Below are 15,220 nucleotides of genomic sequence, written 5' to 3'. Positions count from 1 at the left end.
TTTATACAGAACATCTGTGTTTATGGACCCGTCCAGTTTATTGTTTAGGTAAACACCCAGGAATTTATATGTCTCCACCCTCTCGATGTCAACATCCTGACTGTTCTCCGATGTAGACCAGGGTGGCCTCCTGCAGAGGTTGACTACCATCTCCTTTGTCTTGCTGGCGTTGAGGCAAAGGTTGTTTTAACTCACACCTGTTGACAAAGTCAGCGATGACCTCCCGAAATTCCTGATTGTTCACTTCTGATACTCATCCAACAATGACAGTATCATCGGAGAACTTCTGCATGCGGCACCTGCTACTATTATGCCTTCCACTTTGTGGAAGACACACATATGGGTGTGATGTTCTGATATCCACAAACTTTTGGGAATATACTGTATTAGTGTTATTGAATATATTAAAAGGCAACACCATGTTAATGCCATCAGTTAACATATGAGAACGTGTGAACATAAAGCATTGTATAATTTCACTATGCATCATGCAATGTGGCTGAGAATTCATACGTATTGTGTTAATAGAGTATTTATCATGGTTTTAACATTATAGCACTGACTCATAGATATAGTGCCTCCTATTGGTAAAAACTTAACAAAATTTGTAGCACTCATAACACAATGTCTTTTTGTTATTTTATTTGCACATTTAAAAACTTTGTGCACCATCATCTGCATAAAGTGTACGGAGGGGGAAATAAGTATTGGACGCATCAACTTTTTTTTTAAATAAATATATTTCCAATGACACTATTCACAGGAAACTTTCACCAGACATCAATTACTATTAACTCAAGAAATCTGGAAATATAAAGAATTCACAACATTAAAGTCCATAAATAAAGTTATGTGTAATAAAGTGGAATAACACTAGGGCTGCAACTAACGATTATTTTCATAATCGATTAGTTGGCCGATTAAACCGATTGATCACATGGGGGCAAACTTTCAGGTTGGTAAAAAACTAATGTGTTCCATTTGAGACTATATTACCTTTCTAAAATTCATACACTAGACCAGTGGTTCTCAACCTTTTGTGAGCTTTGGACCGCTAGCATATTTCGAACAATCCACAAGGACCCCCTCACTCCACAACAATTGTAGGCTATATATTAAACTGTCATTTCTGTATATGTTGCTTTATTTTAATAATATTTAGCATTAATAATATTAAGATTAAAATTGAATCAAAACATTTCAAGATTTTATTTGGAACATTTTATTGTTCGTGTGACATTTAATTTGACTCTCTGAATTATCCTTTGTTTATTTTATCCATCAATGCAACACTTGAACTTGTCTACCACTCAGGTTTTTGCAAATTATCATTTCATTTGTAGTGGTAGTGAAGAAGTGTGACAGACATTTTGAGAGTTATTCTCTTTGTTTTTCATTATCAATTACACAAAGCAAAACAACTTCTCACAGCACTACAGTCGGGCCTGTGGACCTGCATAGCAGAGGTGTTGGCGTAAAAAGTCCAAAATCTTCTCCCATGAGTCTTCTTGTGCATATGCATGCAGTCTGGTCTGACCACCCCAAAGCATGATCACTGTGAAATCACACACACACACACACACACACACACACACACACACACACACACACACACTCGGAGTATATACTATACATTTCATGCTGATAAATTCATGATCAACAGGTGTTATGCATGCAGATTACTTCACATCACTGTACATACCTTTCTCTTTGCCAGCAACCATGAAGTTGGAGGCTCTGTGGTGTGGAGTGTACGGTGGCTCAATTAGGTGACCTGCACCAGGATAGATCAGGATCTTGAGCAAGTGCCGATTCCCAGCCTTTTCAGTTATTCTCTCCATCTGAGGTCAAACAATGGAAGGTAAAGAGGTTGCAAATGACTGATCACATATGGCAGTTATGTCCAAGTCAGTTTTTAAAGTGATATGCTGGCTGTCAGTCTAAGGGACTCTGTAACATGATGTTACAATATATTATACACAGAGATGTGATAATGTACAACTACCATTTTAGGGAGGTGTACTTAATAGGTGGCAGTATATACTCTCTACAGTGGATATTAAAGTCTACACAGCCCTGTTAAAATTGCAGGTTTTTGTGATGTCAAAAAGTATTTGCACCTATTCTGATTTCTTCTGTTTTTGTGAACAGTTACAATCAAAATTATTCAACCCCCATTGTAAATCAGGTTTATTGTCAAAATCTACAGACTTTCAGCTGTTTGCAATGAACAAATCAAACAAAATCAATAGTTAAGTAATAAAAAACAAAAGAAATAGTTCAACACAATGGATGCTTCAAGTGGTTTCCCCAAATTCAACTGAAAATGCAACTTATAATGATTTCTCCAGTTTTAAAATGAATCTCATACTAAATTTTTTTTTAAATTAAAACAAAGGCAACCTGAGTAAAAAAAAAGATACAGTTTTTAAATGACAACTTTTTTGCTTCAATAAGTAAATATCCAATACCAACTGGACCTGTATGAAAATGTATTTGCCCCCATATTTACTAATTCCCCAAATCTATGAAACTGATAGAGACTCTACTAGAAAGATTAAGGGACAACCTCTGAACTATTTATTATAATCACTTGCTTGATATTGAGGTTTCACAATTAATTAAACTTACATTTTAATTAATTAAAATGTAAAACAAAAGAAATGCAGACACTTTTAACATCAAGAAGTCTGAAATTGAAAACACCTGAAACCTACACCCCCTTCCTTTTCCTGTTAAATGTGTCATACTGGAAGACAAGCAACACTTTGCTTTGCCGATATCTGCATATTAAACTTAAAAACGTGATACATTACGGTGAAGTTAAAGTTCTGAGGCCAGAAAACCCAAGAGAGGAACATCCAAACACTAAATACTGTAGAGTTCTGTAATATCAAAATAGAAAAAGCAACAGATCGTATCGCAGCCCTATATTCTACGCAGACATGCAATGAATGGTGTAGATCTGTGTGAGCTTCTTACATCTTCAGCTGACTCCAGTGTGGCCCAGTTCTGATCATCACCACCAACAACCAAAAGCAGTGGACATCTTATCAGGCCAACCTGTGTGTTTTACAGTGCAATACCTCATTATGAGCTAACATATGCAAACACAACAAGTGTACACATACAGAGCCACAAACTAACATACACACCCAGTTGCAGGAGTATTGTGAAATAAGTCAAATATCAACAAATGGATGAGTAAGATGCGTTCAGTCTAAAATCTAGGATGCTACAAAAATGCAGGGGAAAGTTTCTTACATCCACTTTCTCGGCTGGATCTGTTGGGATGGGCAGCGAAAGGTCTCTCCAGATGACCCGATTGTCCATTATACGCACTTTATGAAACAGTCTAAAAATAATTGAAATATTTTAAATATACTACAACATTTAAGTGACTCCAAATCATACACACACCTCCAACAATTCATTAAGTACTGCATATTTAAGATTACAACAAACAGTCAGTAATATCACACCACCAGGTCTATAAAAGCTATAAGATAGATAGAAGATCTTGTGTGAGTTCACTCTGATGTAATAACAGAAGATTTATGACATTTTACTGCAATGAACAGAAGTCACAAAGCCTCTTTTGAATAAAGACCAGATTTTAGCTCAGAAACTAGAGTTTTGTTTTTTTCTTAAACTTTTTCTGATAATATTTAGTCTCAGCTTTCATAAAGTACCAACATTGTTGTAAAATTCAAACATGGGATTTCAAGTTTGCTTCAAAAGCTGTGTTTAGTTGTGGACGTTACTGAGCTTCTTCTCTCTTTGCCGCTCTTCCTCTTTTATTATATTTTGTAGCAAAGAAGGTCTTTAATGAACAGCTGTGGGTGCAGTGAATAATGCAATTGGGTCAAAACTTTAATGTCTTGTTACTACTCAATCAATAAAAAGATTTTACTTTAGATTTTAAATATCACTGGTGGATTAGGACATCTGTACCCAAGTGTATCAGCACAAGTGGTAAACTTGTCTAATGACGGAATAAACATTTCCAATTATTTGAATATTATCATGACATGTATTGTTGTGGGAGCATTTTAACAATTTAATCTTTTAATAAGCAATATTCTAATTCATTTAAGCAAATCCCATCTACAATCTGAAGTATAGAGATAATATTGGAATGTACAGGAAAGAAAGAGTTGCTAAAAGTGCTTTGAAATGATGCAGCAACACACATACAAGTATTTGCAGTGTACGTACCTGCTTAACCATTCATAGACTTCAGATATAGTATTACGTACAGGAACGACGTGACTGCCGCTGATGCTTATACAACACTGGGGCTGCAACAAAATCACGTGTGAGAGTGTTCAAAATTCGTATTTAGGAAATAAAAATACAGACAGCAAAAAAGAAATTTTTCTCAGAGTAATGCATCCCTGATCTGAAGCAATGCAATAGTCATAATATTTACATTACATTGGCGACGGTCGCTCCGGAGAGGGAGGAGCTAGGACCGGTCTGAAAACAAAATCTAAAAACGGCTCAATCCTCCCCTTATGGAGACACCCGTCCCAAATCATGGAGGTTGCCAAGTTGCAGGTGGAGTTTTCCAATGTTTTCTCGCATCTACCCGGTCACGCTAATCTTACAGAACACCACAATGAGATGTCTCTGACAGTGGTGGTACACAGTCACCCCTACTGTTTGCTACAGCACAAAAAACAGTTGGTTCAGGATGAACTCCAGGCCATGCTCGATATGTGCTTAATCAAGGAGTCCCACAGTGACAGTGATGGATGATTCGGTCAGGTTTTGTGTTGACTTCAGAAGAATCAATGCAGTGTCTAAATTTATCGCATATCCAATGCCTTGTATTGACGAACTGCTCGATCGGTTAGGTACGGCTCTCTTTTATTCAACACCGGATGAGATAAAGGGATATTGGCAGATCCCCTTGACTCCAATATCATTATCAACCCTTCCTTTTGGGTTGTTCGGGGCCCCAGCGACATTCCAGCAACTCGTGGACAGAATCCTCCGTCTACATGCTGCATATCTAAATGACATTATTATCTATAGCAATGATTGTCAACAGCACATTCAGCATCTGAGGGCTGTCCTGAGATCACTGAGACGAGTGGGACTCAGCCGAACCCAAAGAAGTGTGCGATCGGACGGGTGGAAGGAGAGTATTTCGGCCTGCCGAGAATGGCTGGCCATTATCGTACATTTGTGCCTAATTATTAGGATGTCACCAGCCCTCAGAGGCCACTCAGAGGCAGGCAGGCCAGATGGCTTCCTGGCCCAAGTCGGGTGGTGGAGGTATGTGGAGAAGGGGTGTGGTCGTGGTTTAACATTTCCGATCCAACCCAGAAGAAATGTTACAGACCTGTAAAAACTCAACTGGCAAATTCAGATCCTGCCAGACACACCTCCTTTTATTCAACAACATATGACAAGTTCCTGCTAACAAATTATATTAGGGCAGTGGTAGCTTAGTGTTTAGGATGTTTGACTTCTGATCAGAAAGTTGTTAGTTCAAATCCCAGCACTGCTAAGCTGCCATTGTTGGGCACTTGAGCAAGGTCCTTAACCCTCAACTGCTCAGTTGTATAAATGAGATGAATGTAAGTCGCATCTGCCAAATGCCATAAAATATTTATGATATGGCTGCTAATAACATTTTATTTATTTTTGTTTAAAACTAGACCAGAATGTACATTCACCTTCCACTTTATTAGGCACACCTGTATCTCATTTATCCAATCAGCCACTCTCGTGGCAGCAGCACAATGCGTGAAATCATGCAGATACAAGTCGAGAGCTTCAGTTAATGTTCACATCAAACTTCAGAAGGGGGGAGAAGTGTGATCACTGTGTGAAAAAAACATCTTGTGTGCAGAGGATCTGCAGGCTGAAACACCTTGTAGATGAGAGAGATCATAGGAGAATGACCAAACTGGTCTGAGCTGACAGGAAGTCCATAGCAAATCAAATAAATAAGCAGAAAAGCATCTTAGAATGCATAACATATCAAAACTTGAGGTGGATGGACTACAATAGCAGAAGACCACATCAGGTTCCACTCCTGTCAGACAGGAACAAGAATCTGAGGCTCTCATGGGCACAGACCAGGTAAAAAGACCAGGTGATTTTTTTATTCTAATCTTCAACTGTCCAGTTTGGGTGAGTCTGAGAACAACCTCAGATTCTTGTTCCGGGCTGATAGGAGTGGATCCCAATGTGGTCTTCTGTTGTTGTAGTCCATCCACCTGCTTCAGCATACCCTCTATATTCATTCATGAGACATGCATAATTTAATAAAATCAGGTGTAGAAAAGATCTTTACTTACTTTAACAATTATATGTACTTTTTACTTTGAACTTTATTATTGTATTATTGTATAAAATTTTGCTATAAAATTATATTTAAAAAATTATATATATTTTTACATTTATAGTTAATTCCCTAATATCTAGATGTGTTAAACAACTTATAACATGGGACCTTTGGTGGAAGACCACCCAATTTTTAGGTGAGCAACAGTATTGGAACAGATAGACATCAATATCTTTTAGATAGACTTAACAGTCGAGTTAAAAGTAAATTAAAGTAAATAACAATATTTGGTTGCATATCCCTGTGGAAAGAGGAAAAGCCCATCACTATTATTCTTTTTATCTGTTTATTGTATGTATAATGCTAAATCACCTTGATGACAGAGGAGTGAGCAGCCATAGAAAGAGCAACAGAAGCACCGAATGAGAGGCCCAACAGAGCCACTCTGTCCCTTAGCACCATGGGATGCTCCTGTATGATCTGATATGCAATCTACAAAACAGACACAAACACCAACCTGAGCTCAAGTATGAAATGAAATGTACTAACCAAAATGTTCACAACTGCAGAAAAACATCCATATGATCTATGTGCATAAATGGTGGTGAGCTCTTGAGATTGCGGCTTCTATCTTCAGGGAAGCTTTCTCCCAAAATGCCCTTTTTATTCAAAATATTCTCCAAAAACAAAAATGCATATGTAAATAGTAGATAGAATGTATGTCAACCAAGTAACAACAGTAAGGTACATCCTCCGTTGTGGCACAGATGCACACAGGAAACAGTAAGTAGTTACAGTAGGCTAAGGACATCAGACTGGATGTTTTAATCCACTCTGCCACCTGTTTTAATATAACTATGTAAGTCATTATTGCACTGTGATGATAAACACAGGGTGCCGTGTGGTCAAAGAGATTTCAGTGCAATGACTAATATTTAAACTTGGACAAAAACACCCGTTTTATTTCCATAGGAGAAGTGCGTTTTCTTAATAAGTTATAGTAGGTATGTGCAAATCATGAGACCATGAGGGGCTTTGTGTTGAATTACCTCAAAGTTAGATACACTAATGTCTTTTATTTCATCTGCAGTCAGATACTCCAGAGCAAAAGCGACAAAGCCATGTGAGGCCAGCAGCGCAGCTCGATACTCCACCAGGCCTCCTCCTCCCCACATGTCCAACACACCTGGAAATTGGCCAGGACCTGGATGAACAGAGAGCACGGTAGTTATAATCACTTATTATTAAAATAATATAATATTAGTAGTGATAGTAATATCTAATCTTCATCATTATCTTTCTGTACTGTACATACCTTTTAAATTATTTTTTATAAAGATCATATGGGGTAGGGGGCAGCACGGTAGCTCCCGGGTCTCTGGTTCAATCCCGAGCTCAAGTTACTGTGTGTGTGAAGTTTTGCATGTTCGCCTTGTGTTTGCATGGGTTTCCTCTTGGTTCTTAGGTTTTACATTTATACTTACTCGCTTGGCTGATGCTTCTCTCCAAAGTAGCGTACATATGAGACATGATACAACTGAACAGGTCACAGTGGCAGTTGGTGACACTGAGATTTGAACTCACAATCTAACTTCTACACAGGACTGAGTGTTTGTGCATGTGTACCTGGAGGGATGAACAAAGTTCCTCGAACTCCTTTCTCACGTACATCGACCCTCTGCACACCTGGAGCCGTGTACCATCTTTCTATGACGATGGTCACTAACGGTGTGAGCTGGATAAAATCCTGAGCCATGTGTCCATCATACACAGAAATGTGGAATACCATTGGTGTGAGGACATCTCGCTTTCGCAACCTAAATTACATAGATTGAGATTGGTTAGACGAGTGCACAAGGTTTAACTGTCACATACCCTGAATGGGTTTAATTCAAACCTTAATAACTCAAAAACAAGCAGGTCGATAAATTGTATATTTAACAAAGGCTTAAAACAAACAGATCATACAAGGCAGGACCCAATAAAATGAAAACCAAAACAATTATTTAGCCCAGTAAAGGTTTGAGAACTTGTTCAGAAAGTCCATAAAGTTCTCCACAGCTAATGTCTTTATAGCCTTTAATTTAACAGGGTCAATAGAATGGGTAAAAACCATGATATAAAATAAACAATACACAAAATAGATCTAACTTTCTATTCAAACAATTCCTGACCTGCACAGTATTAAACCTGCCGGGTAGTATTAGAACAGATAATCATCCTGGCTGCCAGTAACGGGAAGTTAAGACTCAGCCACAAATAGATCCACCAACAACATGATGACTCCAAACATACACCCACATAAAGACATATATTGTGTGTTTCTGCAACCATTTATGTTTTAAAATGACGGTCCCAGTTTCTGCATTAGGACATGTGCACTGAACTGAAGACGGTGAACAAATGAATACAAAGGAGCATGAAAAGTTCCGAATGAAGGAGAAAGAATAGACTTAAAACCCCGTTCTGTCCAGAGAGGCCTTATAACTGTTCATTGTGGGAATGTTGTGTTTTGCTTAAAAAAATGCTCTAGTTTAGAAAAATCTATTTCATGTTTTAAGCATTAAGTGTTAATAAGTATAATAATAGTGGTGTAACATGACATACCTCAGTCCTGTTCGGCTGCCTGGTACTGGCTGCAGGCTCCACATCAGTGCCATGGACTCCACACCTGTATACGTGCTTCCCACACTGGAGTCCTTTGCCACTGTGTACGCACATGTTCACATACAGCAATCTCTAAAGACTGTATGACACTGCTTTACTGCTGAATTTACATGAAAATTGATGATCTAATGAAAATGAAGCTTCTTCATGGAAAGATTGAAGGCAATCATTTCTATTTATAGAACTCCTCCTAAAGTTTAGTGACATTTTAACACATACGAAATGTTTGATGGTGTCAACATTTCCCTCGCATGTTCTATGTAATCCAACTTTAACCTTAATGAAACTAAATACTGTGATCCTATGATATCATGTTTTTATCATTCTACCCACCTGCTTCATTTTTCCGGTGCTCTGAAATGAGCGTCTGTGCTGTCACAAAATTTTAAATGAAGATTATGGCTCTATTTACATCTTGTTATATGGTACTAGACCTCAGCCAATATTAACTGTATTTGACTGACTGCTTTGTGACCAGCACTCATGCGAACTTAATCCAAACGTCATGCTGAATTGCAGCTTCCTCTCTTCTTTCTGTATATTACACTTACTTCTGGCCAGTTGTTTGAAAATCAGTTCTGTTTCACTTGTATATGATTGTTGAATCCATGAGTAGCATTATAGCGTGACTGCATTCTGCTCTACTTTTAAGCTGCATTGTTAATGCCTAATGGGTACTTGAGGTGCAGGATTAAGCACACTGTACATATGCAAACTTTACAGTTTTCTAAAACATGAGCCCTGTTCTGCTTGGATTAGTTTTACATTGGGATGTGGGGTAATGTAATTATTACCAGAGCATCTCCCTCTTGGGTTTTAGTACCATCTGAATCTGTCATATGAATCAATTTTATGGCCTGTGCCTACAGGCATCTTTAAAGTTTTATGCTGTTGTTTACCTTCAGTGAAATGACCAGTATGAATAACTCCAGATTAAATATACCTGTACAAATGAACTGGTTGATAAAAGATCTGTTATGACATGTGGAAAAGGGGTTTCTTTTTTTCTTCAGTATACAGACACTCCAAAAAGCATTGGGCAAGTTTAAAAAGCAGACTAATAAAATGCAGACAAATACTTGTTTAAGAAGTGATGCTTGAGACCAATCACTGATCACCACTGTTTCCCAAAGACCAATCACTGATCACCACTGTTTCCCAAAGACCACTCACTAATCACCAATGTTTCCAGGCTCTTGTAATATCAAAACAGGATTACTGCAATGCACTACTCTCAGGCCTCCCAGCAAGCTCCATCAAACCCCTTCAGATGATTCAGGATGCAGCAGCACACCTTGTCTTTAACCAGCCGAAAAAGACACAGGTCACACCCCTCTTCATCTCCCCCTACTGGCTTCCTGTAGCCACCCGTATCAAATTCAAGGCTTTGATGCTCACGTACAAGACCTTGTCTGGAACAGCACCTTCCTACCTCAACACTCTCCTGAAGGCTTACGTTCCCTCACGCAATCTGCGATCAATCAACGACAGACTCTTAATAGTACCTACTCAGCGTGGCTCAAGGTCCCTTTCCAGAACCTTCACACTAACTGTCCCTCAGTGGTGGAATGAACTTCCAACCTCAATCCGGACCACAGAATCTGTCATTATCTTCAAAAAACAGCTAAAGACCCACCTCTTCCGTGAGCACAGAGCTAACCCCTAAAACTCCAACCCCACATTATCCTTTTTAAAAAAATAAATAAATAAATAAAACTTACTCTGGGCCCTTACACCTCTACTCTGCACACTTTGCTTTTCTAGAACTCAGTTAAAAGATCTTGTATGGTAGCACTACTTGTATTGTTCCCCACTTGATATACAGTGAGGGAAAAAAGTATTTGATCCCCTGATGATTTTGTACGTTTGCCCACTGACAAAGAAATCATCAGTCTATAATTTTAATGGTAGATTTATTTGAACAGTGAGAGATAGAATAACAACAAAAAAAATCAGAAAAACGCATGTCAAAAATGTTATAAGTTGATTTGCATTTTAATGAGGGAAATATGTATTTGACCCCTCTGCAAAACATGACTTAGTACTTGGTGGCAAAACCCTTGTTGGCAATCACAGAGGTCAGACGTTTCTTGTAGTTGGCCACCAGGTTTGCACACATCTCAGGAGGGATTTTGTCCCACTCCTCTTTGCAGATCTTCTCCAAGTCATTAAGGTTTCAAGGCTGACGTTTGGCAACTCGAACCTTCAGCTCCCTCCACAGATTTTCTATGGGATTAAGGTCTGGAGACTGGCTAGGCCACTCCAGGACCTTAATGTGCTTCTTCTTGAGCCGCTCCTTTGTTGCCTTGGCCGTGTGCTTCGGGTCATTGTCATGCTGGAATACCCATCCACGACCCATTTTCAATGCCCTGGCTGAGGGAAGGAGGTTCTCACCCAAGATTTGACAGTACATGGCCCCGTCCATCGTCCCTTTGATGCGGTGAAGTTGTCCTGTCCCCTTAGCAGAAAAACACCCCCAAAACATAATGTTTCCACCTCCATGTTTGACGGTGGGGATAGTGTTCTTGGGGTCATAGGCAGCATTCCTCCTCCTCCAAACACGACGAGTTGAGTTGATGCCAAAGAGCTCCATTTTGGTCTCATCTGACCACAATACTTTCACCCAGTTGTCCTCTGAATCATTCAGATGTTCATTGGCAAACTTCAGACGGGCATGTATATGTGCTTTCTTAAGCAGGGGGACCTTGCAGGCGCTGCAGGATTTCAGTCCTTCACAACGTAGTGTGTTACCAATTATTTTCTTGGTCACTATGGTCCCAGCTGCCTTGAGATCATTGACAAGATCCTCCCGTGTAGTTCTGGGCTGATTCCTCACTGTTCTCATGATCATTGCAACTCCACGAGGTGAGATCTTGCATGGAGCCCCAGGCCGAGGGAGATTGACAGTTCTTTTGTGTTTCTTCCATTTGCGAATAATCGCACCGACTGTTGTCACCTTCTCACCAAGCTGCTTGGCAATGGTCTTGTAGCCCATTCCACACTTGTGTAGGTCTACAATCTTGTCCCTGACATCCTTGGAGAGCTCTTTGGTCTTGGCCATGGTGGAGAGTTTGGAATCTGATTGATTGACTGCTTCTGTGGACAGGTGTCTTTTATACAGGTAACAAGCTGAGATTAGGAGCAATCCCTTTAAGAGTGTGCTCCTAATCTCAGCTCGTTACCTATATAAAAGACACCTGGGAGCCAGAAATCTTTCTGATTGAGAGGGGGTCAAATACTTATTTCCCTCATTAAAATGCAAATCAATTTATAACATTTTTGACATGCGTTTTTCTGGATTTTCTTGTTGTTATTCTGTCTCTCACTGTTCAAATAAATCTACCATTAAAATTATAGACTGATCATTTCTTTGTCAGTGGGCAAACGTACAAAATCAGCAGGGGATCAAATACTTTTTCCCCTCACAGTATCACTTTGCTTGTATTTCCTCATTTGTAAGTTGCTTTGGATAAAAAAAAGAGTCTGCTAAATTAATAAATGTATGTATAATGTATGTTTCCCAAAGACCAATCACTGATCACCTCTGCTTCCCAACAACCAATCACTGATCACCCCTGCTTCCCAACAACCAATCACTGATCACCTCTGCACCAATCACTGATGAGGTTTAAGAAGTTAATTATAATCTATTGTTTTCCATCATGATAAAACCATATTTGATTCCATTTGTTTATATCCTGTTAAAATCTTCCTTCTTCATGTACCCTAATTTGTCAGCTAATGTGCCAATGATCATCAACCCTCTTACCCCGTATGGCCGAAAAACCGGCTTGCCCGTCTTTGATCTATTCCCGTAAGGAAGATACACCGGCTTGGTCGTCTATGCCAAATCCCCATAAGGCCGATATAGCGGCTTTACAGTGTAAACGTTATCCCCGTAAGGCCGGTGTACCGGCATTACTCTGCTATGATTCCTTACTTATTTAATTATTATGATTTAACCCGTCATGACGTCACGACGTGATTACGTTATTACGCCGGCATTACGGTGAACATCCAAGCGTGAATATTGGTGTAATAGTAGAAGTGAACTAAAAACGCCAAAGCGAAAAGCTAATCGTGTTCCAGCTAAAGTTACACCTACAGTGAACACAGGTACATCTAAAACAGTGGGAAAAAACATACACAGTTACACAGGCGAGAGCGAGGATTCTAGATAGTGACAGCAGTGAAAGTTCAGGCGATGTTGAAACCGAAACCGAAACTGATAGAGACGCAAACTCTCCTGATTCAGACCCTGATCCGTCTTCATCTTCAGCATCAACCAGTGCGACTGACACTGCAGGGGTCTGGAGTCATAACGGGACCATTTCTGTGCATTCGTGAAAACACTACCTGCTGGTCTGATTATCACCAGAAACTTGACTTTTGGCGCATTTATTTATTTATTTATTTATTATTTACTTGAATTTATTCAAAGGCATTGACCACGCTGATGCTCGTATGGTACTTGTAAATGAGTAGAAGGATTTTAGCGAGCATTTTTCGTCATTTCTCTAGTTAAGAATTGTGCTCTAAGTGGAGTCAAAACACTGAACTGCTTCATTTTCAAAGTAATATTACACAAATACATTATTACAAGTTGTTTCAAGGCCTAAAAATGTTCAAATTAAAATGTTGATTTGAGGGCCAATTTTGGCCTGGGAACTCAGGGTTGGCGTGCTGTTCCTACGGGGAATATAGGGTTGTGGGACATAATACTGTGGGAACTAAGGGGTAAGAGGGTTAATAATAATAATAATAATAATAATAATAATAATGGAAAAAATTGTCTGTTTGTATTAAAATGATGTGGTATATCAAAGTTTTAGTGTGACAACCATGTGTACATCATGAAGACACTCTCTATTAATTAACAAACACTGATAGAAATCCTATCCCTTGGGAGAGAGAGAGACAGAGAGAGAGAGAAGTTTCAGTTTGTACCAGTCACAGTGCCCTGTTCGTCGCTCACATAGTGTCCAAATGCTTCCCAAAAGTCCTTGTCCTCCGACTGATGCAGACAGTGAAGGGTCACCTCCTGGTTTGGGTTTAAATTTGTCACGAAGATTCGGAGCTTTTCGTCCACGAGTCCCCGAGTGGGCTCAATTGAGAGCGAAGGGCCCGGGCAGCTCGGCACCATCCTGCTCAGAGCCCCGAGAAGAGAAAAGACACGACGTTTTAAGTGCTTTTTGATGACAAATAAACGCCATTTCTGAGGCCATAGAGTCTCACAGACGCTCTCACTACTTTAAGCCTGGGGAACTCACCTGTTCACTGCCAACATTTTACAGGCTCGTGCCTGTTTAAGCAGAAAGTATGCTTCACTTTTTGCTCATACGCGAGGAGCAGCGCAGTATGCGTGACGCAAATTTCGTCATCGGCAGAGTACATGCGTAACGGGAAGTTCGGATCATTTTACTGACTCAGATCTTTGATCACGTCCAGCAAAATGAACGAGTCTTTTTCCAAGTCATTTTATTTATTTCAGAAGAATATTATGAAATGTTACATGTTAAATTCCCATACACATCTAGTACTTACGCAATGTTGATCACACTTGGAATAAAAAATAAACTATAAAAAAAAATAAACTAACCAAATTGTGAGGAAACAGAAATTATTAATTAATTGCTTAGCATTAGGTCTTCAGGGTATGCAGTCTGTTAGTTCACCTCACCTCCCGATCAGAGTCGTTCTTTCTTTTGTCACGTCACATTTGTGACATCTGTTCCCCGGAAACAGAAATGATTAGTTCACGTCTCAAATCTTCGGGTTCGAGTCGTTCGTTCGTTATGTGACCGCCCCATAGGCTGAAGGCAGTGGGGCTGTGACATGATGAACAAACGACACGAACCCGAAGGCTCAAGACTTGAACTAATCATTTCTGTTTCCGGTATTGCATGGTGCTTTGCCTGTGGGGCGGCTCCATCAATAGGGGCATGGCTGGCCAAAATGGTGGCCACGTAGACCCTAACTGCACAGCAAAATCACCAGTGTTGATTTAACACCCACAGTGTTGAATTCACATCCTACAGTGTTTATATAAGTCCATTGGACTCAAATAAACACTCTGGGTGTTAATTCAACAGTAGGGATTTTACTGTGTGTAAAAGAAGCCAACCCTGCTGAGAAACATTCCTGTAAGAACTCCAGGACTGTAGCTATTGCGCAGTTTACTGGGTTTCACTGGTGTTCCTCACACCACGATAAAAAAGTTGCTATTAGAATGCACACAATTTTCTCATGAAT

At 39.5% G+C, this 15,220-nt stretch overlaps 1 protein-coding gene across 1 annotated transcript; it reads right to left on the bottom strand.

The window, feature by feature from the left end:
• Positions 1–456: 456 nt before the first annotated feature.
• On the bottom strand, positions 457–14,700 carry LOC128623237 (peroxisomal succinyl-coenzyme A thioesterase-like). The gene is made up of 11 exons (XM_053650210.1): positions 14,239–14,700; positions 13,916–14,112; positions 8,909–9,008; positions 7,928–8,118; positions 7,351–7,505; positions 6,674–6,793; positions 4,219–4,301; positions 3,265–3,355; positions 2,983–3,063; positions 1,703–1,841; positions 457–1,555 (listed from the first exon to the last, which is right to left on the bottom strand). Exons 1-11 carry the CDS (start codon positions 14,253–14,255, stop codon positions 1,434–1,436), a joined length of 1,296 nt encoding a protein of 431 aa, XP_053506185.1. The 5' UTR covers positions 14,256–14,700; the 3' UTR covers positions 457–1,433.
• Between the last annotated feature and the right edge of the window lie 520 nt (positions 14,701–15,220).

Source organism: Ictalurus furcatus, chromosome 19 (assembly GCF_023375685.1).
Source record: "Ictalurus furcatus strain D&B chromosome 19, Billie_1.0, whole genome shotgun sequence".
Lineage (NCBI taxonomy): Eukaryota > Metazoa > Chordata > Actinopteri > Siluriformes > Ictaluridae > Ictalurus > Ictalurus furcatus.
Note: the sequence above shows the minus strand (reverse complement) of the source record. Positions and strands in the feature narration are given on the sequence as shown.